Here is a 25,691-nt window from a genome sequence, read left to right as displayed (position 1 = left end):
TTTCATGTTTACACTTTACTCGGCAATTACTATCATTGTGCAAAGCAAAGTGCTTTGGCAATTTTATATGCAGCAAGGATTCGGAGACCTAGCAAAATAGGGAATATCAACTCACCGAATCCCTACCAATCTAAACTGTGCAAGGCACTTATGGTTTTGGTTCTCACGGTTGAGGACATCGCTCTCTGCAAGGGCTTACCAGATGGGATGCAAGGCATGCTACTTAGGTGGATTCAATTCTACAGCCTCGTGAATTACGCTTACGCTATCACACTTGCAACTCTGTCACACGGACAGACTAAAAAAGGGATTGTTTACAACAACACTAAACAGAACCTAAACTTTCGACTTATTTCACAGACGAAGTGCCATATTAAGTCATTTTTGTAAAGTCACGACCCCATACATCGTAAGTGGGGCAAGTTGTGGCTTGTCTTTTCTCTTTCCTCTCTCGATGACAGCGTTATACAGGAAGATTGTTGCATGCTTATAGGATAAGCTGCCAGTCAGGCATAAGATGTCTAAGAGCACACATTTTGGGCACACACACACTAGAAATTAAGGAAAGTTCCTCAGCCCAGCATGCTCTTCTTTTTGTTCTCTATCTATGTCTCTAAGAAAAAAATGAAACTCTTCTAAGAAGCTTTTGATACATGTTTTGCTCGTGAGTCAGCTTGAGCCAAGGTGCTCTAACTCACAACTAGCACGTAGCTAAGATGCTACTCAAATTAGTCTTCATCAGTTTGTCGATTGAACACTATTTTGCATAAGGCCTATGAGCCAAACAGGCTAAGAGCCGTTGTCTGGACAAGGGTAAGACCCAACTATTGGCATTCTTTGGGTGATTGTTTTCAAGATCTTCCCAAAGAAGTATACATCGACGTTAATGGACAAGCAAGAGTCTAGTCATTACGGATGTTTAGGGTGTCATTTTTGCACTACATGTTTTCAGTGTGACACTCAAGTTGAGTTTTTGATAATCTTCAACTCACAGCAGCTGATCTCTACAAGAAAGTATAGATGTAGCAATCAGTTGCGACACCATGGCTGTCCATAAGAGCTCGACAGTTCCCTTGTGTGGGTCTCCTGGCCTCTCTATAGCACTACGGAGTGTCTATGGACCTACTATTTTGGGGTAAGACTCGGTGGGTGATTGCTACATCACCCCATAGGCATTAAGGATCACAGTTTGATCTGCATTGAGGATCACAGTTGATTTCTCCCAGTTATACTTTCAAGGAAAGCCTTCCGCAATCTACCACGTGGTAGCGAACGAACACACTTTTCAAGTTGATTCCAATCATTCTGTACACGGTTGACTATGTTGGTTACCGTTATCTGCTAGTTGAGCAAGTTCTGCAAGGCGTCTTACCAAGGGGTTTGACTACGTAGATTCTAAATCCAAGGGCTTGGATTGCAAAGGAAACACCCAGGGTTTCCAGTGCAATGCTATTTGTTTTTTCAGGTAGGGGACGTGCTCCTCTCCATTTGAATACAAGTAAGTGAACATTACGTTCAAATCTCCAGATACGCATCTATTGATTTGGTGTTATTCCATTTTTAGTATGCTTTGCTTGGTTTTTCAAAACGTATAAGTACGCTTGATTGGTTTTTCAAAACGTATAAGTACGCTTGAATGTTACAGAGCCATGCCAAGGGCATGTCAGCACAAAGTATTTTGGGCCAAGTGTCTAATCTATCTTTCTGTCTTATGCTGTTATGAACCTACTTATAGGGTTCAATTTGGCACATGTTGTCACATGGGATACAACATGGTCTAGGAACTCAAGGAGTCCAGTTTAACCAGTGTGGAGCAAGGCTAATGAGGGTCCCTCTCACTCCCGTCATAGAGTGTTTGCAGTTACATCCACACACAAGTATATCTTGTACTTGAAGGATGTTCTTTTTTTTACACATCCTTACATGAGACATATTCCACATGCGGAGAATATGAGTCTCTGGACTGACACTGGCACCGTTATTTCGGTTACGTGTCACGACACAGTCCCTAGGTGCTGGTCACATCTGTTTTCTAGACCATTTTTAGCACAACGTATCAGGAGCAATTTCGTGGCCAAAAATTGTCGGATACTTAATATGGCTTGTTAAGGTACAAGTACTGCTAAACAACATTACAGATGGTTGTTTATACATATAGCAAGGCTATAATTTGTTAATGAAAAAGTTTCATTGCATGTACCTAGCAGTGATCAATGTTTCACCTTCCATTGTGATTCAGACATTTCGGCAAGGCTTGCAAAAGATTGCAACTAAAAGTATTTAGTTTCTTTTCAGAACTATTTACATTCCTTTTAATGCGTGCTAAGCGCATCACATTTTCCATAAGTATTGGCAAGGATCATTATGGATATACAGGTTTGGGTTAGTTTTTGCTAAATGCATGCACACTAGGCGTTATGGGCCCTAGTGTTTAGCAAAGGCTAATTTGGAACGGCCTGCATATTCCTTAAGTTGCTGCTTATGAAGCATTTTGCACTCTAAGTGCAATATCTCTAGGAGATTACTTTTGCATCTACTAATCACCAATAGAGGTCATGGCACGGTTTACGTGTTTGTGGATTTCTCAAGTTAACCACGATGGTTATTTCGGACATTGTTGATTCCTCAACGATGTTACACGATATTGTGATTCCCATTTACCAGTCATCCGGGATGACTGTCTGTAAACCGTGAGGAAAACACATCTCAGTACTGTCAGGTATCCGAGCGGATAGGCAGATTACAAAGTGTAATTTGGGGCTAAAGGATATGCAAAGTGCGTACATTAGCACCAAGCATATCCAATTAATAAGCATTTATGGCTCTATTTGGAGTTTACTTACTATAAGTTAAAGCATTCTTGTATTCTACCGGCTCGGAGAAAGGTTTGTTATTGCATACACACTAGGTGTTATGGGCCCTAGTGTTTAACACTCTTTGTCTGAGGCGGCATGAGACTACATCTCCAGTTGTTTCAAGGATGAAACCTCTCTTTCAAATGGAAGGAGTAAATCATCAATCATTCCTGTAACTTAAGTTATGAGCATGTTATAAACAAAGGTTTATGTTCTGCAACTTAAGAAAGGACAATAAGACATGCTAAGAGCATAAACTTGCTACAAGCATAAAATATATATGGCTACACCAGTCAGAGGTGCTAAGAGCATAATTACAACTCTTGATATGATTCTTATGGTACGGTTTTAAGATGATTTGACTAGTCTATAGTCAAGTCTATTGCTTTACAACTTTTGTGAAAACTTATTCTTTTCACTCTAGTTTTCGAGGATGAAAACTCTTCCTTAAGGGAGGAGTAATGTCAGGACGAGAGTCCTACGGGGCAAGTCCCAACCTAGGGAGTCACGGACCTAGGCCAAGGGCCTAGACTGGACCAGTGTGGACCGGGAATCCGCTTAGGGCAAGAGCTAAGAGCTAGGTCTAGATAAAGGGCGGTAGGAAGGAGGATCATATGTCTCAGTTCCCTAGGTCTTACTCTCTCTCTCTCTCTCTCTCTCTCTCTCTCTCTCTCTCTCTCTCTCCAGCTCCAGTTTCACACAAACACACACACACACACATTGCAGCATGCGAACACCGAATATGGACAGCAAGTCCTGCAAGTCTCTTCATTGTCGAGCTCACCAACAGCTTTTGCAGTCGAACATCGTATCGTTCACATCAGCTCGTTCTCTCCTCAGTTTCCCTATCTCACATGCACACTGCACAAAATTATGGACAAGAGGTCAAACACACACATCTCTCTCTCTCTCTCTCTCTCTCTCTCTCTCTCTCTCTCTCTCTCTCTCTCCCCAATTTCGCACACGTGCACACTCCACGAACATCATGGACAGCGGGTCTCAACTCTCTTCTCATCCAAATTCCAATTCTGCAGCACTCGCACATATCCATATTGCATGCACGAACAGTAGATGCACTCTTCCCATGTGAATCGGCGAGGTCTCCGGACTCGTTAAATGGGAGCACATAGTGATGCTAGTGTGCAGTGCTCCATGGAGAAGAAAGAAGAGATTGACACGTGGGTGGTCTCTTTGGCCTCAAAAATTTAAGCGGCATGTATAGTATAGAAGTAAAATCAATGTAAAGAAACTATAAGATTACAAAAGGTAGATCCAAGCATTGTAAGGAAATAATCGGCGAGGTCTCCGGACTCGTTAGATGGGAGCACATCGTGATGCTAGTGTGCAGTGCTCCATGGAGAAGAAAGAAGAGATTGACACGTGGGTGGTCTCTTTGGCCTCAAAAATTTAAGCGGCATGTATAGTATAGAAGTAAAATCAATGTAAAGAAACTATAAGATTACAAAAGGTAGATCCAAGCATTGTAAGGAAATAATTAAAGTGAAAAATGTTGGCCTAACTCTCTTCTCCGTTAAGCATTTCTTTAGAAAGCCAAAACCAGCTACGTACCTCAAATTTTGCGAGCAGGTCTCATTAATTAGAATCTACTAAGATGCTCAAGTAGCTCGGAGGGAGAAAAGGTGCAGCTATCAGATGGAGGAGAGAGATAGGCAGAGAGGGGGGGGGGGGGGGGGGGGGGGGGGGGGGGGGGGGGGGGGGTTTGCCGTGCATCAGGACTCCATTGAAGGAGGGAGAGATTTTTGTTGAAGACGATGTGCGAGGTACATAGGAGGCTTGGGACAATGCGCAAGGTTCATGCACTTTTGCAAACCTGCGGTTCTGGAGTCTAAGCTCTCTCTCTCTCTCTCTCTCTCTCTCTCTCTCTCTCTCTCTCTCTCTCTCTCTGTGTAAGATCCCAAATTTTTGGGTCTCTTCCAAAAATAAGAAAAATAACTTTCAATATCTATTTCGTCGATTTTTTTTTTTTTGAGAAAAAGATCCTTCTATTAGTTAATGAAAACTGCCCATAGGGCTACATCCACCTCTACAGGAGAGGGCTACAACAAGCATGATGGGGAGACTCTCCCAATGAAAAAACAACATATATACAATGGGGCTAAATCAAGAGATGGGAGGAGGGAAGAGCCACACAGGTGGACAGTAGTGCCATCTGAGCAACCCCTGAACCATGGTGTAGAAAGGCCCAGGGCGCCAGAGTCGAAGGAAAGCCTCGCGGCGCATGCGGTCGAAGCTGCCCTGTAGTCCCTCAAGCTGTCCTCTGAGAGTATGGATCAGCTCTAGCCAAAAGTCACGAACAGTCTCTGCTGGTGGCACAGGGCGAGCCTCAAAGATGCAAAAACAGCGGGCCCGCCAGATGAACCAGAGAGCTAGGCCGCTGATGAGCTCCCAACACTCCTCTCTCTCACTGCACCACTCCTGTGGAGTAAGATCTGTAGCAGGCTGGAGTGTAGGCCGCCCCCCCTGTATCACTATCATCCTGCTGGTGGAAGATAGCTCAAACTGAAGTGCCGAGCCCGTGAGGGTGGACCAAGCCGCTGCCCCCCAAGTGTACTGTCGAGCCGTGGAGAGGGCAGGCATCAGCCGAAGAACTCGTAACCACACCTGCTGGGCCGAGGGACAGTCCCAAAGACAATGATGCTGACTCTCCACCAACTGGTCACAGGCTGTACATGCGGCCGAGAGACCACTATGCACAAGCCAGCTCCCTACTGCTGTGGCTCTGTGTGCAACCAACCACTGGAACAAAGTGACGCGCCTCGGCTATCTGGAGTCCCACAGCCTCTGCCAAAAAGCTGCCAAGAACTCGACTGTGAGGCCCTCCTCCTGCAAATGACGTGTTGCAGCGGGGCGGGCCTCTCTCTGTGCTGCAAGTATATGACGTCCAAGCCGAACAGTGTACTAAAAGAAAGGGACTACTGGGTGGTCTGCAGAAGAGAAGGGATCCCTCCATAGCCACTCACCAGGATCCCACTGTACTCGTGCCAGTGGACAGCACTCCCAAGCCCATAGCCTCCAGTGTCCTGCCTCAAGAGCTGCTGGGTCAGGGTCTATGATGCAAGTCCTCCCACAAATGCCCACAACTCGGATCCTCTGGAAACAGCACTCTGCTACCTGCGTGGCCTCTACTGCAACTCGCTGTAATCGTCCCCCACCGTGAAGCTCGAAGAACAGGGCTGGGACATTCTCTGAACAAGCCCTGACTGAAATGAGAACCTCCAGTCGTGTGAAGGATCCCATTCATCGGGGTGCTACTGGCTCGAGAGGCGTGAGCCACTCAGCTGGAACTGACTCTGAGATGTCCTGACACATGCTCTGAACCCCTCTCATGCCCTGTAGCTGGACAGCCTGCACCTCCTCTGACAAACCTGTGAACTCTAGCCAGTCACCTAGAGAGCGCGCTGGACCTGCTGCCATGGGACCCCAAGAAAAATGAGGCCTACTCCCAACCAAGTGGCCTCTCTGATTGCTAACCATGGGGTTCCAGACGAGGGGCTGCCGTAGGCCCTCCTCCGTGCACGTCGGTTGTCTCTGCTCTAGGCCACGCCGTAAGAGCTCCCAAGAACGAAGCAAACTCACAGCGAATCGGTCCTTTAATCTCCTACTCAAACCAACTCGGCGCAACTCTGTAAAGATCCATCTGGTCGAAGGTTGCCAAGGGCCTCCTCACTGAGGCACCCTGGCACGAAGCCTCTGCATCAAGAACTCCTTCCAGGGCTCCTCGCCTGGAAGAAGTCCTCTGATGACGAACTTCCCAAGAAGGGCTTTGCTCTGCTGTGCTGGATCAATGATCCCAAGCCCTCCCTGAGAACAAGGAAGTGTGATGACCGACCAAGCCACCTTGGCTCGGGCAATCTGAGTGTCGCAACCTGACCAAAGGAAGTTCCTAATCAGCCTCTCTACCTGGCTGATACAAGAACTCGAGAAGATCCAGCAAGAAGTGATGTACCACATAGTCGCCAATAACACCTGGTTGGCAACTACTACTCTACCAGCCAGCGAAATTCGTGATGAGCTCCAATGTAACAGCTTTCTCCTAATGGACAGGAGAAGAGGAGCAATCTGCTGCTCAGGGGACAAATCCAAACCAACCTGACAACCCAAGTATCGAACTGTAGTCCCTGGAGGAATCCACCTGAAACCCTCTCCTGGCATCCAATCTGGCATAGGAGCACTGTCTTTCTCCAGTTGATCAGTGCGCCCGATGCACAGCAGAAGGTCTCCAAAGCCTGCCCACATCTGTGTAAATTGGCCTCCTAGCCCTCTAAGTACAAGGCCGAGTCGTCGGCAAACTCAACGTCCAAAAGCTCATCTCCCCGTATAGTGAGTGCTAAGCCACTCAAACCAACCTGCTGCGACACCAAAAATATGCTCATCGCCTCCGCATAGAACAGAAAGAGAAAGGGGGCAAGAGGACAACCCTGTCTGACCGATCATGTGAGCATGAAGCGCTCACCTCTACCTCCTGCCAAAAGCACCTGTCTGTACAAATCTGACACCCCTTTGAACCAAGCATCTGAAAAGCCCATCCTGCGAAGCGTGCCCTCTAGAAAGTCCCAGTCAACTCTATCGTATGCCTTCTCAAAATCGAGAAGAAGAATCACAAGGTCCTCTCCACGGAGACGTGCCAGGGCAGAAGCCTCCCAGAAAGTGAAGATGTTGTCAAGGATACTGCGTTCCTTGACAAAACCAGTCTGAGTCCCATGTATAAGGCTCTCCAAAAGTGGCTGAATCCTCAAACTCAGAGCCTTGGCAAGAATTTTGTAGGCTGAGTTGAGGATGGTGATGGGGCGCCACTATCGAATCTCATCCAAGGAGCCACCCTCCTTTGGAATGAGGTAAATCAGGCCCTCACTCATGCTATCTGGCATCACTCCTGTAAGCAGAATGTACTGAAAGGCACTACAAAGATCTGGGCCAAGCAGGTCCCAGTACTCCAAGAAGAAGCTGGAAGTCAGCCCATCCTCACCTGGACAGCTACCACGAGGGAGGGCCCTAAGAGCCGTGTGCAGCTCCTCAAGCTGAAGAGGTATCTCTAGCCTCTGGCGCATCTCCTCAGTCACAAGACAAGGCATCTGCGCCCAAACCTGCTCCCTGCATGCATCCTGTCTCTCTGACTGGGGCTCAGCCGACAGTAGCTCACGGTAAAAGTCAGTAGCAACTGCACGCATATCCTCAGGCTCACAAGAAACTGACCCATCGGGTCTCCTCACCTGATTGACCTTGGCATGCGAGTGCTGAGGTCCCACTGTCTCAAAAAAAGCACCTGTCACTCTGTCACCCACCTGAGTCCACTGAGATGCCTTTCGGTGAAAGGCAAACTCATGGCGCCTCTCCTCTGTGCAAGCAAGCTCCTGTCGAGCCTGCTGTAACTGCTCCTCCAACCATGGACTGTCTGGATGCAGCTCCTACATCCTCTATAGTGAAGCAATGCCTCGTCTGAGACGCTTCTCCTCCTCTCTCGCTGCAGCCCGTCGAGCCAGAGACTCCTGGAGAAAAAAGTGGCTAAGGTGAGCTAGGCCTAAGGCCACTCTGTCTGTAGGTAGAGCCTGGATGTCCATGCCCTCTGTCCAGAGAGCCTCTACCCTCTCTCTGAGTGTTGAGTCCAACAAGACCCGCTCTGGGATGCGAAGCATCGTCCGAGAAGGATGTCCCTGCCAGGATGCCCACTGATCCCCCCAAGTCACTGAAGTGGTCACTAGTGTAGAAGCGATCTATCCGCGATAGATTCACTCCTCCCACTCTGCGGTCCGATCTAGAGAAGGCAAGACTCTCTGGAGGCCTCACAAAGCCAGAATGCTTCCATGTATCTGAGACCCTCAAAGTCATACACAACCTCTCCCAAGCTGCTAACTTGACTCCATGCACAGTAGAATGGCTGCCTCCGATCCTGTCAGAGGGGTCCTCAAACATGTTGAAGTCCCCTCCTACACACCAATGGTCAACCTGTGGCAAAGACTCAACAATCTGTGACCAAAACTCTGCATGAGCACTCGCCACATTGGGCGCATAGATGTTCAGGAAGCCCACAAGGCCACCCTGAACCTGCAAAGTAATCCACTGAGCCCTGCCTGGCACAATAATCCCTCTGCCTACAATGGCCTGCTGCAATGAGTCTGCAATAGTCATACATACCCCACCCTGGATGCCTCCAGGTCCAAAAGCAGCTGACCAAAAGGTATCATAACGTCCACGCAAAATCTGACCACATCGTCGCATGCGGCTCTCAGAAAAATGGTGCTCCTGAAGCATAAGGAGATCAATCTCTCCTCCCACAAGGCAACGCTGAAGGTCCTGACTCAATCGGCCCCGCTGTCGCTGAAACTGGGGGCCACCTAATCCCTGCACGTTCCACGAGACGATCATCATGGGGAGCGAGAGAGAACAGATGCTGCCGCAGCAGCAAGACGGGCTATCTTCGAGGCAGGCTTGGATGGGGAGTAATCCGCATCCGAGCGTCCTCTAGATAGGCGAGCCTGTAGTGACTGCCTGGCCCAATCCCAAGCAGAGCGAGCCGTGCGTAAAGCAACCTCCTCTATCCAGGAGTCCTCATGTATGTATACATAGCAAGGAAAACACTGCGTATCAGCAAAAAAGTACACCACAATGTGCCTACATCCTGCTGAGTCTGGGGGTGTCACCGCAAACTTGGCCAGTGGCCACAAAGTCTGCAGCAAATCGGTAACTCCAAGTTTTCCCATGTGGTGAGAGAACTCGAGAACCTGTGTATGCAACCATCCCACCACTGAGTCGAGGGACCACTCTGTCTCGGTCCTACCACAGAGGGGAAAAGAGAAACCAACTGCTGAGTCCAAGGCCTCTGTCCCCCTAGCGGTGAGGAACAGAGCGTGGACCCTGAAGCTGGCTGCCTCATGGTCTGCTGCGGAATCGCCAAGAAAGCGAGTGAATCCGTAATCGAAGAAATCCCATCGGCGTCGGAGGTCAATGCTCGTCAGACCACGAGGGATAGCTGCAAGGGAAGATGTCTGAATCTGCAGAGGGGGCCGCAAGAAGGGCTGACCCTCTCTCGCTAGGCGACTCGTGGCAAAAGCGCTGCCAAGAGATCTCCTAGCCGCCGGTGAGGGACCAGTCTCCTGAGCCGACTGTGGTACTGGAGCAGGAGGAAGGGGAGAAGGAGCTGGGGGGGGCGGAGGAGAAGAGAAGCGGGGTGGGGCGACAGAGACAGGGGGGCGAGGTGGGGAGTGGGCGGGAGCAGAGGGTGGGGGAGGGGATGAGGAGGAAGAGGAGAAATCTGAAGGTGGGGTGGCTGGCGAGGGTGAAGCGGAAGTGGAGGTTGGCGTAGGGGGCTCCTCCTGCTCAAGAGGACCAAAGCAGTTCCCCGTGGGAACCCACTGCTGCTGAGTAGGCATCTGAGGGCCACTCTGAGTGCCAGGCTGTCGCTGTGGCCCCTGGCGTCGACGTCCACGGGCTTGCTGCCACCCCTCCTCCGTTGGAGCCTCAGGCTCGGAGGGTGGCTCAGAATCTGTGCGCTGTGCCGCTGGCTGTGGCTACGGCCCAGCCTTGGTAGGCTGAGGCTGAGGCTGAGGTGCAGGTCCAGGCCTCCTCCGTGGACAGGCCTTCGCTAGGTGGCCCATCTGTCTGCAAATGAAGCATTGGTTCGGGAGACCCAAGTACTCCACACTCTGTCTAAACCAACCCCCACTCACCCGAGGCAAAAGGATGACCTTCAAGAGCGTGTGGGTATCTCTGACCAAAACTCGAACTGAAGGGATGCCAACCGCCTTGGCAGCTACTGATGCTGCCGTACGAGGTGTCTCCAGAACAGTCCCGATGGCGGAGCCAATCCTGGAGAGAAGTGGAAGGTACTCCCTCCGTAAACCCGGAAAGCAGACTGAGATGGGGATGTCTGCCTCCTCTACTAGCACATCTGAAGTCGGGTCAAAACCATGTCGCCACTGTTGAAAGTGGGCGCGTGATGTTCGGATAGCCAATGGACTCATAGCTATGACCTTGGAGGCCATCTCGGAAGTCTCCAACTCGATCTGGTAGTACCCCCGTCCAAGGATCTGGACATCCAAAATCTTGCCCACCTCTGCGATAAGGCGGGCCTGGAGAAGGTCTCGCAGCTCTCCTCTGCTAGGACGGGTGCCGAGAACCTTGCAGATGACAGAAGTCGCCTGCAAGCGCTCTACCTCTGTGGTAAGGCTCGCTTGCTCTGTCGGCGAAAGAGCAAGTCAAATGGTGGGCTCAGCGGGGTCGGGCGAGGGGGCTTCAGGCGAGTCCCTCTGTGGCGGAGCTAGAGCCTCCATCTGTGTCTACTGCTGAGTCGAAGAAGCGGACGGTGAAGATAAAACTGCAACTGAGTGCGCCGAACACTTGTCCGAAGAAAAAGTGTTGCAGAGCCAAGCGCAAAAAACCTTCGGGGACAAAGAGGACGGGGGGGGGGGGGGGGGATGGAGGGAAGGATAAAGTGGCGAGCGAGGGTACAAAAGGCTGCGCGGGGGGGGTCAAGCTGTTTCGCCAAAAAACAGCCAAGGAATGGGGGGCAGCGGGCGGCCTAGGGGGCAGCTAGGGGCGAGGGCGGCGGGCAACAAGGGGCAGTGGTGGCGGGCTGGGCTGGGCGAGGGAAACAGCACGAGGGCGAGAGGGGGTAGGGGATGCAGCGCGAGGGCGAGGGGGGGGGCAGCGCGAGGGCGAGAGAAGAAGGGGGGTGAGGGGCAGCGATGGCGCGGGGGGGGGGGGGGGAGCGTGAAGCAGCAGCGAGCACCCAAAATGTCAGGATTTTTACCTTCCTATTTCGTCGAATTTTGATTGACAATATTGGAAAGTCATAATTATGTCGCGATATTACGGTGTGGTGTAGTTTAGCTACGGTTTCCATTAGTTGGTTAGATACTGCTTGGATGGTCAAAGTTGATGTAAAAATTGAATGGTAAGTGGGAGAGTTGACCACCAAAAAGCAAAGGCTTGTGTTTAGGAAAGAAAGAGTCTTTTTAGAAAAGAGAGGAGGAGCTTAGTTTAGAACTCTTTTCTTGGAAGCTAAGCTTCTTCTTAGAGTCTTTAAATCGCGCATCAAAATCCGTTTCCTCAAGAAAAAAAAAATTTTGAAAAGCTGCGAACGTGCACGAACTTGTCTCTCCTTGCTCACTCTATTCTTAACTAGTGCTTTTGGCCTTGAGAGCCTATATAAAGACCTCTCTTCTTTCACTTTCAAGACATATATATACACTCTCAAATGCGGAAGCTCTCTTGCCTTGACATCAGAATTATCTGTCTATGATACGGAGTGGTGCAAGCTCTTCATCACGATCTCCATAAGCTCTTCTCTCCAGTGAAGAAGAAGAAGAAGAATACTCTCTCTCTACTTGCTTATTATCTTCTCTCTCGTTTCACGGTATACGCGCTCTCCGGAAGCTTTTGTGGCGGATACCTCAACGTAGCTCTCATCACCGCTCTCTTGAGGCAAAGCAAGAAGCTTTTCGACAACCCCTAATCGATTTTAAAGCACGGTGAGAAATCATAAACTCCATAGTCATCATTTCTCTCTCTCTATATATCGTTTTTCTGTGTAGTCACCCTCTCGGTGATTGTTTTTTCACATATGAGTGTTTGTATGGATTAAACAAGTACATACGAAGTTGCCTCATGATTGTTTCATCATGCTTTACACGTTGATTTATGCACATGATGTGTTCATGATCACGGCGTGCATAAAAAGCGTTTTTTGTTTCACATCATAGAGACAGTAGGAATATTTTTTTGGTCATAAATCACCAACTATTATGAATCAGTCCGAACCCTTCATACCAGTGGTAAAACACATCATCTAAAACATTTTCTCTCTTTGGTGTCATGTGAAAAATACGCACGAGCTAAGAGATATGGTCAAAAAACAGTTTGTTGTCCACTACACAACCAAATATTTTGACTCCAGGCTCCTTGGAGAACCACTATAAAGATTCACCGGATGGGCAAACCCACTTAACCAATTGAAAAGGTTGATGAAACTTGATGATAAATAAATTTAGGTCTCCGTTGTCACTTCGCGAATGCGAGTTATTAATCACTCTATTATCAGTTTTACATACACGCGTAAGAGTGCTATCAAGGGGAGATATCATATGAGGGTGTGAGTTAACCGATCCGTTTGGATATGTTTTATGGTTTTTTCTGGTGAGTTGATTTCAATTATTAGATGGCCCTAAACTTGCATGGGAGAGGTTAAACATTCCGAACCGCATAGGTAGATATGAATAAAGTGACCTTCTTTTGGGGTTACCGTTTGTTCTGTGTGCACCATGTGGTCAAAGTGACGTGATGGAGTGATAGTCTATATTGTGGAGCTGAACTTGATGCATTGGTTTGAGGTCAAACACTTTCATTTGCATGTTTTTCATGCTCCCGAAAATGTCAAAAAGTTGTTTTTGCATATATGTGAAGTTATGGTTTATGGTTGACCTAAAGGTCGGAGTTGTTTTGCATCATGTTTATGGTTTTGGAAAGTTATCATATGATGTATGTGAACTCATGGATTGATGTAGATGCTTCATATGCATGGTTATGTTTGCTTTCCACCTTTCTAGGTCAAAACTAGCTCTATGTGCTAGAGTGGTGAAGTGCAGATGTGATGCATCAACTTTGCATGGTTGGATGTTGTCAAAATTGGATTTTTATATCATGATTAGTCGCTGGTTGGACTCTTTTTATGCATGAAAGAATCACATCTTAAGGGTCACATGTGTGTCGACTCCGATTGATTGCAGGGGATGTGTCAAACTCCAAGTGTGGGAGTTGATTCAGTGTGATTATGATTTATGGCTAAGGGCTGAGATTCCCTCATGGATTATGGTTGAATTTTCATGGTGGAATCTGATGTGGCTTATGGTTTTTTTTTCTGGATATGGTTATGCTGCCGAAATACTGCTGAAATTTTTGCAGCCATGTTATGTTCTAAAGTGGTTATGTAGGATTGGTCATGCCTCACCCAAGTAGGGTGGAGTTCTCACCCATGTGACGTGATTGGATTATGGTTTATGAGTTTTGGATTGGATCATGAAGTGATCAAGATGGTTTATGGTAGACGTGTAAGGGTAGCGACCCTGTACAGTCTAATTGTTTGGAAAAGGATTGTTTGTGCATCTGAGAAGTGCTATTGTGATTGGACTCATGTGTTATGTTTCTCATGGAAGTGTCGCTACAAAAGGGTCATTGACCTGGGGCTTTGCTGGATCAGGGGTGTTGCCTAGGTCTTCTTCTTTTTGTTAGGCTCATCTACACGGTTAGTGCGTCGGGGGTTGAATGACCTACACGGCTAACGTGTCGGGAATCTTGCCTTGGCTTTGCCTAAACACCCGGTGCTGGGCATCAAAGAGTCGTGGCACCTAAACTGGTATGGTCGGTGTTGATACCCTACCACCTACTGGTATCCTTTCAGAGCTCCGATTCATGGAGGGAGGCGAAGAGGCCTCACCTATGTCTGGCTCATGTAGGTTGGAGGTGTTCTAGCTCTCGCTCCCGACGAAGTGAAATTCTCTCTGTCCATAGTAGATCGAAAGTGGATGGGTAGACCGGTCGATCCCTACACAGGGTCCGGTGCTCTGCTTGTTGTTTTTTCATAAACTTTTTGATGTTATGGTATACCCAGATTTTGTCATTGCATTAATACATGGTTGCTTATTCCATTTAGATGGGCATTTAAAGATTCTCTGTTGTCGTCTTCTCATGTCTCTGCGCACTCTATTTGACCCTCCACTATATTCTCTCACTCTCTTCCCGCAACGCGGTGTACACATATATTCACCCTCCACAATGTTATATTTTTCTTAAGTACGCTTTCATTCATAACACCCATGCAGGGGTAGAACTAGTCGCTAGGTACCTCTGGATGCAGTCCGGCTCATGGCCTAAACTCCATGCTTGGTCGGGCGCTGAAAACTCCTCCCCTATGCAAATTCTTATGCAACTCTGATGTATATTGAAAATTGTATATTTTGTGCATAGGCCCCTGGGGAGGGGTATCTCTCACCTCGTATCAGAGCCAATGCTTAAGGTTATGGGGATAGCCTAAAGCTTGATACTAGTCGGGTTAGTTATGCATCATACACTCATTTATGCATGATGTTTGAGAAAGGATATTGTATTCATGATGCATCTATAAGTGACATTGTTTGATGGTACTTGTAGGGTGGATTTTATTTTGTAACTTACATAAGCATTGCATTATGATAACTTTAGGAATGTCTAAACTCCCCAAAATAGTAGTTCAAAGGGATGGTGTGGATGAAAGGGGGAGACAAGTGGTGCAGCTATGGAAAGCTTCCTCATTTGCTATAGCTATGGAAAGCTGGAGGCAGAACGAGAAAGAGAAGAGAGAAGAGGTAGAATAGAGGGTACTGCTGAGAAATGTAGATTTTGGTCAAAGAAAATAGTTTTTTGACCATGTATTTGGTTAGGAGAGCTTTTGGAGAGTGAAAAGTAAGATTTAAAGATTTTTTTTTAAAAATGAAATTTTAGGGTTACTTTATGGGGCGCCCATGAAAACGGAGGGAGCTCCAACCCCCCCCCCCCCCCCCCCCGCCCTTTTCCCCTTCTCTCTCTTTCTAGGGGACAAAGCTATAATGAGGGAAACAAATAGATCCCCATGCCCCCTACTACCCTACCTTTTGAGAGGGTATAGATGTGGCCACCACCCTCTTACTATTGGTCCATGCTTGATCACCCCTTAAGCTAAAGGGCCCTTTTGGGGTTCATATTTTCCTAACGTCCTAATCTCTTTTGATGAGATCCAATTTACTAACTTAGTAATCTTGAAAATTGTGTTTCTATGCTATTGGCTTTGCTAGTTTTTATTAATTGAATCTAATCTATTATGGACTTTTCACTCATGAAGAATGAGGTTCTCTTTGTGGCTACATGAATTTGATCTCACAATGGTGTGGGTGTGTTGAATGTAGCAAGTGATGGAGACTAAGGGTTCCCCATTCTGAACTCTGTTGAGATTTGTCTTTTGGTTGTGATGGGGTGGTTCCACTGCTAGCCATTAGAACAGCTTGTAATTATTTTTCGTTGGCTCATCTTGGGCATGGAGCTATTGTAGTCTCTGGTTGTCACTAATTCAATATAACTCTCTCTATTGGAGAGATATTATCAAAAAACAAGGCAAGGAGAAACAAAGACCTGTGTTTCATAAAGGGAAAAAAATTGATCAAGTATGTGAGAAAAGAGTCCAAAAACCATGCACCAAGATTGCACACTTCCCTCTATGTTTGGTTGAATTTAAGGACTTCACAAAGATTCGTTTCATTAGATTGGGAAGTCTTTGCGAGGAGGAAACTAGACCAGCAGCCGCTTAATAAAAGAGTCTTTCCCAAACACTAACTGGAATTAAGCAAGCTATAGAATGCAAGAAAAGTGAAGTCATGTGAGGTTGTAAAATGAAAGGTGAAACAAAAAGAGCTCATTAATATATAACGCAAAAATAGAGCTTTTCATTGACTTATCAAAAGCAAGCGTATTTACCAGGGATATGGTGTTCCCCGAATCATTAGCATCTATGTACATGCTCTTTTCCCTGTAGGTGAAATAGATTCTTCTTTTAGGAACTTCATGTTGGCAGCCATGCGGTTGAACCATGGTGCCTTCTTTGTCGATGTAGCTTTGGACATGAAGCCTCATCTTCCCAATCAACGGAGTAACGGAGGCTTGCTATCCCTTGAAAGCTCCATCGACCTCTCATCTTGAAAGCTTGAATGCCCAACTTAGTGGCCAGGTCCGTGGATATGAAGTTATGAGTAGAGCCAGGGTCAAAGAAAATAAGGGCATCATGCTCTCTAACTTTTCCCCAAGCATAGGAGAGGTATGAGCCTTTGCAATGAGTATCCTCTTTTGGAGCTTCAACCATGGAAGCTCTAGGAGTGTCATTGAGTATATTTCTTTTGGGGCAAAAACGATAACCATGTCCTTGCTCCCCACACTTGCATTTATGGTCTTTATGAAAAGCCTCTAATTCTTCGGGAGAGAGCTTATTTTTATCTTTGTAAGCTTCTTTCTTCTTGGCCTCGCTGTTGTTGGTGTTGGCTTGGGAAAAGTTTTGAGCATTGCTCTTCCTTTTAGCTTCATTTCAATCCTTGTTTTCCATGGGCTTGAAATTTCTTCTCACTCCTTGTTGAAAATTGATCCTTGAAGCAACCATAGTGTGGTGGATGACTTCGGTGATAGTGCTAGGTCGTTGTGAGTTGACATACTCGGCCATTTCTTCAAGTAATACAGCACAAAATTTTTGCTTTTGTTTGGTGAAGTCTATCCTTTGAAAGGCTATAGCTTTGAGATGTAAATCCCAAAAATTCTCTACATATTTGTGGATAGACTCATTGAAGAGCGGCTTCAAGCTCCACCATTCAATAAGCACTTTGTCATTTGCATCGCTTGCAAGGAATTGCTTCATGATGGAAACTCGTAAAGTTTTCCATGTCTTTGGGGCCTCGCCATTGCCACGAAGGCTAGCCGACCATTGACGAGTAGATTTTTGGAAGTGCATATCTACATGGTGTAGCTTGGAGGACTTCGTGAATCCCTCATCTCCAAAGGCCGCATCGAATTTTTGGATTGTGGCACCAAAGGTGCCATCATAGGTGAGAAAAGAGATACTCTTTCCTCCCTCTTTGACCTTCTTAATCTTTTGTGATCTTCGCCATGCAGGGTATGATTTGTAATGTCCTCCCCTCTTGTATTCTCTAGGAGAATAAGTATTGCTTTCGTAGAAAGAGGAGGAAGGCGAAGAAGAAGGAGAAGAGGGTGACCTCTTTCTTGCCTTTTTCTTCCTTGGTTTCCTCTCTTCCCTTTCGGAATGACGAGGTGAAGGACTATGGGTTGACCATTTCCTCTTGGGAGGAGTTGGCTATAGTCTAGACCGCCCTCTTCATGCAGCCACATCTTTAGAGGAACTTAGGGATTCACTTCTTTCTCATTCTTTGGATTCCTCCTCTCTTATGGGAGAGAGTCATCTTTTGGGTGTTTCATCAAGAGGCCTCCTAAACTCTCTCTCCTCTTGGAGAGGAAGGGAAATCCCATAAGCACGAAGTTGTTAACTTTGGCTTGCAAAGTAGGGTTGCCCATAGCTTGATGCAACCTAGTAACAAGATAATTGATAAACATGGGAGCATCATCATTAGCACCTTTATGTGCAACATCAAAGTTATCAATGTTCATTCTACTCTCTTGGTTATTGTCAACCATGCTAATTATACTTATGTGTTTACTTAGTGTATCCTTTGGCAATTCAAAACCTTAGTTGCTACTTCTCTTAGCCTTTGAGAATAAGCACTTAAGTATCTGCACCCACGGCTCGAATTGGTTAATTATAGAGAGTAGTAGAGTGGGTCTAACATAGCAAAATTACCGAGGGATAGCTCCTTTCGGACTTCTTATGGCTCAATAATGGTAAAGCCGTAGGCAAGTTTAAAAAGACCCCATTATTAAGACCAAAGCTCCCGAGTTGTGCACCATATCCCACATAGTGGGCTCAACAAAACCGATAACATATCTCAGTCCCACCTACCCTAATACAATTAACAAAATAAATCATTAATAGGCTACTTAAGAACCTTTCTTCTTAAGCAAGAAAAGAGGAACCAAAACGCTCTGATACCAATGTAATGGAAATGGCCTATGAACCTTTGAGAATAGCCAAATTAAGAGAATTAAAGTGAGCATTTTTGTGAGATCACTTTGAGAACATAGAGGGTGAACTTAATTCATGGTAGCAACATAAACATAGTACTTAATTAACTTGGCATGAGCAATACTTTTGCAAGAGAGAGTGTTAGAGAACATGACAATAGTTTAGGACCGGATTTATGTGGATCCAGTCCCCCCTTCAAAAGGCGTTTGTATTATAGATTCTCCCATCAAGAGACACTTGGTACAATACAATCTTTGTGTTCCTTGTGACCTTGGTGATGAGATGGAAAGCTTCATGCATCACGAGCATAACATAAACTTTGCAAAAAGCATTCACTATCCCAAGGCCCAGTCCCAAGGCCTCAAACACATTCGAAGGTGGAGAGAGCTAGCGGGGAATGAGGGTAGGGAAGAGGAAAAAGAATCATCCATAGGAGAAAGAAATAGTTCCTCGCCTACCATCACTCTTCTTACTTAGCATAGCATAATAGCATAGTAATGAAGATGAAGAAGATGGCAAGCTTAAGCATTGAAGCATGGCTCTTGGTTGGATTTGCATTTTATAGCCAAGAGTGTTGTTGTAGGCTCTCCACTTCTCAACAAGCTTGGAGAAGGAGATGGAGCTCTTGCACTTTGCACTTTGTACTCTACACAATGAGAGAATGTGTGTGTGTGTGTGTGTGTGTGTGTGTGTGTGTGTGTGTGTGGGTGGGTGTGTGTGTGTGTGTGTGTGTGTGTGTGTGGGAGAGTATACCTCCCCATCTCATGCTTGGTCCACCTCTCTCTCTCTCTCTCTCTCTCACATTATTTAATTATATCATTTGGACATGTGTCCTCTTTTTCCTCTTTGAGAGAAAGAACTTGATTATTTATTTTTATGCATCTAAATTCTCATTGGATCCCTTTAAAGCCTATCCAAAAGGATTCAAGCACATCATGAGGGCCACATGTGGAGGATTTTAACATGTGTCTTTTATGCTTCTTAAGTCATTTGGTTTGAATTGAACACTTCAAGCACTTAGTCAATTAAGCATGGGAAACCGTTTATGCCTCTTGAGAGTTTATCTTTGATTTTAACACTTCAAGAACCTTAGTCATTTAAGCATGAGAATCGCATCAAGCTTGGGCAAGGTTCCCACAAACACTTTAAGCACTTTAGTTAGCAAGCCGACAAGCACCTCATGCTTGGGTAGGATTCCAGCCTCAAGGTCAGTCCTAGCTTGGGTAAGGTCTTGGCTAAGGTCAAAGGACTTTTTAACACTAAATTTTGGAGGTCTTTAATGAACCTAACCTCCCTAAGGTCTTTTAAGATCCATTAGATGCACGTTGCTCTTTGATAGACTACCTCCTTTTGGACCCCTATTGAAATGTAACCATCTCTCCTCTTGGTCCCTTGCTAAGGGAAATCTAGAAGCTATGTACATTGCTCTTTGGTAGACCGTCTCCTTTTGTACCCCTATTGAGATGAAACCATTTCTCCTTTTGGTCCCCTGTTGAGATAGGTCTAGAAGCACATATCTATATCCTAACTCTTGTTCCCCTTTTATCTTCCCATATTAAATGATCAGTTTAATATGAGAAAATCATTTGGAAAAGTTAGATATTATATTTTATAACATTGTCATTGGAATGGAATATGCAAAATAAACTCGAAACAATGTGTGCGTTATGCAAGTTGACATTGAAAAGGCAATTGATACTATTCTTTGGGATTACATTGTAGATACCATGCAACACTTGGGATTTGGGCCTAGGCTATCCCATGTCGTATTTCTCTTGTATGCACACAGCATTTCTGCAGGTTTGTTGGATAGATCTCTCAAAGAACCTTGGCCTTTGGGATGCTCAATAAGGCAGGATGTCCTCTCAGTGCTTTGCTTTATGCAATCGCTACACACCCTCGCTTATGTAATTGGATTCCTTGACCTCCACAAGTAGATTGCGTGGCCTAACATTACCATCTGGACAACACTTTATCCATCAGGCCTATGCGGATGATTCTTTATTTATGCCTTGCAATCACTATGATGATGTACAACAAATTATTCACATTCTTCACTTGTTTAAATTGTGGGCAAGCCTTAACGTTAAGTTTTGTAAGTCCAAGGTATTACCTTTGAAAGAGTGTGATAGGTATAAGATATTGTGGCCAGGGGAGATTGTTCTTCTGCATATTATAGTTTGTCACTTGGTTTATCCATTGGCTTGGGATGTATTAGCTCCGTAGAAACTGGACTAGGTACTCCAACGCTTGCATTCCAAGTTAAATTATTGGAAATTGTCCACTTGGCCACTACATGTGAGTCTCAAGAGTGTCCAATGCAGTTATATTTACCTTTGTTATTATGGTCTCAATTGCGCCTACAATCCCTTATGCCTAGTATTTTGGAGCCGTCTAGCACGAAGGGTCTTCGGCTTTTATCTATGGAAAAGGTGTGTTCGCCCAAGCAGCATGGAGGGTTGAATCATTTGGACTTGCAGCATCATGTTCTGGTTTGAAAAGCTATGCTATTGCCAGTCTCGGTGGAGTAGAAGCAACCTTGGACACTCATGGTATCACATTTGTGTGCGCATGTTGTCACGCCATCTTTTGGTCACTGGCAGCTGACATATTGGGACGTCATTGTTGGGAAGCTTTAAGGACACATTCCAGAATGTCCATTTGCTTCTTCTCTCATTGTTGATTGGCATTGTTGATTGGAAGGCTATCTCTTTGCATTTGGCATAGTGTGGTAGACAATCCTCTTTGGGTAACTCCTTTCAATTGGAGAGTCTGCATTGAAGTAGGGCATTCTCTTCAACTTTAATTCAACAGTCTCCTCGCCAAGCGTATTGTCTTTCTCAAAAAGGAATTTATCAGGTGCATCAAGCGCTTGAGGACACATGTCATGTTATTTCGTTCATTGATGCGGTATCCAGTTTTTCTCTTTGGCGGGAGATTGAAAGGATGCTTGTTGATCACTCACCTAATCCTCCTTTGAATGTGGACTCCCGCTTCTTTAATTAGAATCTTGCTACTACCAAATTGGAATGCATTTCAGCTGGCAATGTTTATGTCCTCCTGCAATCTGATGTGTGGATTGTACGTCATGGTAATCAGATATGGTCACTCTCCAATTCATCCTTGTGGTGGCAACGAACATTGTCTAACATTTGGAAAAGTCATCTACCTCTAAAGGAACATATTTTCTTGCGGCGCTCTTTAGTGGAAACTCTACCTATTCGCAGCTTATTGCATGCACGGCAATAAGCTGCGACGCTCTTTAGTGGAAACTCTACCTATTTGCAACTTATTGCATGCACGGCATATTGTGCCTTCTCTCTACCTAAGATGCCATGAAGCTGAGGAGACTCTGCCACATTTATTGTGGGGATATCGCTGCTACAAATCCTTCATTTGCAAGTGTCAGTTGCTCTTCAGCTGCGTTTTCCTTCAAGCATTTTTTACATACTGTTTTGGCTTTTTGGGGTCCTCCATTCTCCACAATCTCATGTACGATGTTTTTTAAATGGGTCAGATTTTGGGTTCTGTGGGCCGTCTGGCACCATAGAAACTCCTTAATGTTTCAAGGCACTGATGTTGACCCCTTTCCCTATTTCAACTTGTCGCTTGGTCGAGAGAGAGAGAGAGAGAGAGAGAGAGAGAGAGAGAGAGAGAGACTTTTGTTTGTATGTGTATATGTGTGTGAGAGAGAGATACTGAGAAAGAGAAACAAAGATTGGGAAAGAGAAATAGAGAGTGCAATGCAAATAGAGAATGAGAAAGAGCACTATACAAAGAAAAGCTTCCATATACGATGTTCAAACATCAGTGCTAAACTACGAAAGAAAACATATATGAAGGTAGTCACGAGTTGGAGCAATAGAATAAGATAATTGCATACAAAAGGCAAAGAAAGGCAATTTGATATACACATATAGATTCATTTATATGTGTTGGTGTATATGTAGATTACTAAGACTCGAAACTTGACTAAATGTATAGACTGTAAGAGAGAGTGCACCTAGAAAAGACCAAACTTGAACATTGACATCATTCTTAAAAATTTAATAAGAAACTTGCTTATATTCATAAGAAATGCTACAATTAACACTCCATAAGAAAGAAAAAAACATCCCTGTAAGAGAATCAATCGAGGAAAAAGGAAGTGTAGAGGGAAGGGTACATTCGCTACAATCTATAAAAGCTAGGTGAGGACGATGCCAGTCTCCACCATGCATACGGTGTTTTCTTGCCTTTTTGTGCACAAACATGCAAGCGCATATTGCATTCATCTTGAATAACAATACGACTATTTAGAATGAACCTACCTTCCAAAAAAACAAACAACATTAAAACTGTTAATTATCACAATAATGCAAAAAACAAAGAGGCACTAGGCGAAGGGCGGACTTGGAAACGAGGAGGCTTGTACTAAACTTTCTTAACTACGCAGAATACATTGTCCCTTCTATGTGTTAATTCAAAACAAAAAAATTACCGAAGTTAACAATTTGCCAATCACAAAGTATTTTGTATATTCTTGCTTCATGTGCTCATCATTATCATCCAATAAAACTGAACCCATTACCGCAACTCAACCATTTGGCAATCATGGCATACTAATTTTGGTCAATCATTAGACCTTTTTGACAATCGAACAAGGATCCCACAAGCCAATGTAGCTTTTCTTTTCTCTCACGTGTGCCTTCAATAGACTTTTGGCATGCCCATGCAAAATATGTTGCCGAGTGGCATCACTGTCTTGTAACATTCTCACAAGCCATGGTCAAGAGGTTTATAGCATGCCATGGATCTATGCCTTTTTACCTTGTATCTCTTTTCTTTAGATTTCCCTCTACGTCTTCTTCATGCATTGATTTCATTTTTATGGGAAACAGATATATTGAAGACGTCCATCGGTTCTTGGGACACATTCTCCCAAAAAACAAAAAACGAAGATCAAATAGGAGGCAAAAAATTTGGAAGTTTCCAACTAGGATGTTTGGCTCTTATGCAGGGCAAGCGATGGAGCAAGGGAAATTTGTTTTTCTTCAATTTAGCTAACATATTCTTCGCAAAATGTATCATGACTCAAATGGGAACAAGTTTGTTGTCAAACCACATGGCATGAACAAGTGCACAATACAAGTATTTATCACCACAATCATAGGAAAGCCCACTTGATCTTGTGATCTATGCATTGTCTATCCCTTGAAGAAGATGCTCTCTCTCTCTCTCTCTCTCTCTCTCTCTCTCTCTCTCTCTCTCTCTCTCTCTCTCTCACACACACACACACACACACACGCGCGCACGCGCACACAATTACAAATAATTTCAACAATAAATATAGGGCTTGTGAACTTCTTCCTGCTAGATCTACCTTAACGAGCATCTGTGTAACATCAAGAGTTGATGACTTGTTCAAGCCAACCCTATTTTTTCCCTTTGTATTTCTGAGAGAGAGAGAGAGAGAGAGAGAGAGAGAGAGAGAGAGAGGTTCTCGCAAGCTCTCACCACGTTCGCACATCATAGCCAAGCTTTTGAGTCTTGCAATGGTTTTCATTAGTATGTTTGCTTCTATCATTGCTGTCATGCATAGTGGTGTTGAGCTCGGTGCATGGTTCTAAAATATGTGAGCAATGATGCATTGCATTGACCTACTATGTTTATCAATGGTTCTTGGGCAGCATAAATATCAGATGTGAGCTTGTGGTAGTTTTTGAGTAGTTTGCTTAAAAAGGAAAACAACACTCCTTTGTGTGACTATTAGTGAAAACATGTGAAATGGCTATGGAACTCCTGCACCTCCGCAACAATGGTATTGTTAAGCAGAAGGACATGCACATTGCAGAAGTTGCAAGGGCAATGACTGCCCATCAAGCATATGTATACGTAAAATGGGTATTACCTCCTGCATCGTTAATGCCATCAAGCATTGTGAGTGTTCTGATACGCTGAACTCTGGTGCTTAATAGTTTAGGTTAAATTACAAAGGGAGCTTGTAGTAATTTTTATATCATCATCAAAACGCTTGTAATGAGGATCATCCCATCTCTTTTGGGCAAATTAGTGACAATATGTAAGACGTGTATTTGTCTCCTGCGATGATTATGTTGTCCTTTCCTGCAAAAGACCTATGTGAATATATAGAGCCACCAGAGTCGTCATATTTGTCGTATGAAATGGCTAATTTCATGTGACGATTGCCACCATAAACTGCTTTTGGAAGTGAGCTGTTCCTGAAACTAGCAATGCCCAGAGATTGAAAGCTGCCTGCTTCCAACTGAACGCTTGTTATGCTGAAAGCTTCGCCTCTATCTCCTCTAAACTCAAGCCTTTTGTCTCCGGAACTTTGAAAATCACGAACAACAATGCCACCACCCCAATTATCCCAAACATCAGAAATGTTCCAGCAGTACCCAATAATTCCTGAAGCATATCAAATCCCCCACCATTACTTTCTTCAAGTTAAGAAAACGCACACGGAAGGCACATTTACAAATGTAAACACCAATCATTTCAACAGTAAGGAAATCATAAGGAAACAAAGATTGAAGAAAAAGAAAATGCGGGATATCAACAAAACTTTTCTACACCATTTTGCCACCAAAGTAAAAAACTTGATCCTGCACCTAGTACTTGTAAGCTTTCAATACACCTTATCAAAAGAGTCCTCATTGGCCTTTTTTGCCCTGATAAAAACACTTGTCCATAATCAGCTTCTCTGCGATGACCCCTCCGCAGAATTCTTGCTTCCATTAACAATGAACAGGGCCCCAAAAACGCACCACATCAAGTAAATTCATAGTCACAAGCGTCTTTCTAGAGCGTTCACGTGTCAAGGGAAGGGCAACTAATTTTTGTGAACCAGGTTCATGTACGGAGGGATTATCATGCGCACCATGAGATGCTTAGAGTTCTTTCTTCATTACACAATCATTCAAGCTCTTCCTAGGTCAAGAGAAATGAAGATAGTCATTAGCAAATCTTTCTAGGCAACTTAGGAATAAAGATTAGAACACTTTTACTCAAACTTACCTAGAAGTACTTGGCCTTGAAGCCGTGGGAATTTTTTAGTTTGAAATCATTGTGAGACTAGTTATCTGTAAGGATCTTAAAAGGAACCCATTTATATGCCTCAACACACTTTATAACCTCCACGACTCTATATTAATGAATTGATCTCCGCTTGTAAT

At 44.9% G+C, this 25,691-nt stretch overlaps 1 protein-coding gene across 2 annotated transcripts in view; it reads right to left on the bottom strand.

Moving 5' to 3' along the window:
- Positions 1–24,208: 24,208 nt before the first annotated feature.
- LOC147459121 (D-xylose-proton symporter-like 3, chloroplastic) overlaps positions 24,209–25,691 on the bottom strand; it is a 41,277-nt gene continuing 39,794 nt past the window's right edge. For both annotated transcript variants that reach the window (XM_086510454.1, XM_086510455.1), the window contains one exon: positions 24,209–24,924. In XM_086510454.1, the coding sequence (XP_086366580.1) occupies positions 24,790–24,924 (135 nt within the window). In that variant the 3' untranslated portion in view covers positions 24,209–24,789. The remainder of the gene's footprint in view (positions 24,925–25,691) is intronic.

Source organism: Adiantum capillus-veneris, chromosome 4 (assembly GCF_014529385.1).
Source record: "Adiantum capillus-veneris isolate H3 chromosome 4, ASM1452938v2, whole genome shotgun sequence".
NCBI lineage: Eukaryota > Viridiplantae > Streptophyta > Polypodiopsida > Polypodiales > Pteridaceae > Adiantum > Adiantum capillus-veneris.
This window is presented reverse-complemented; position numbering and strand designations above follow the sequence as displayed.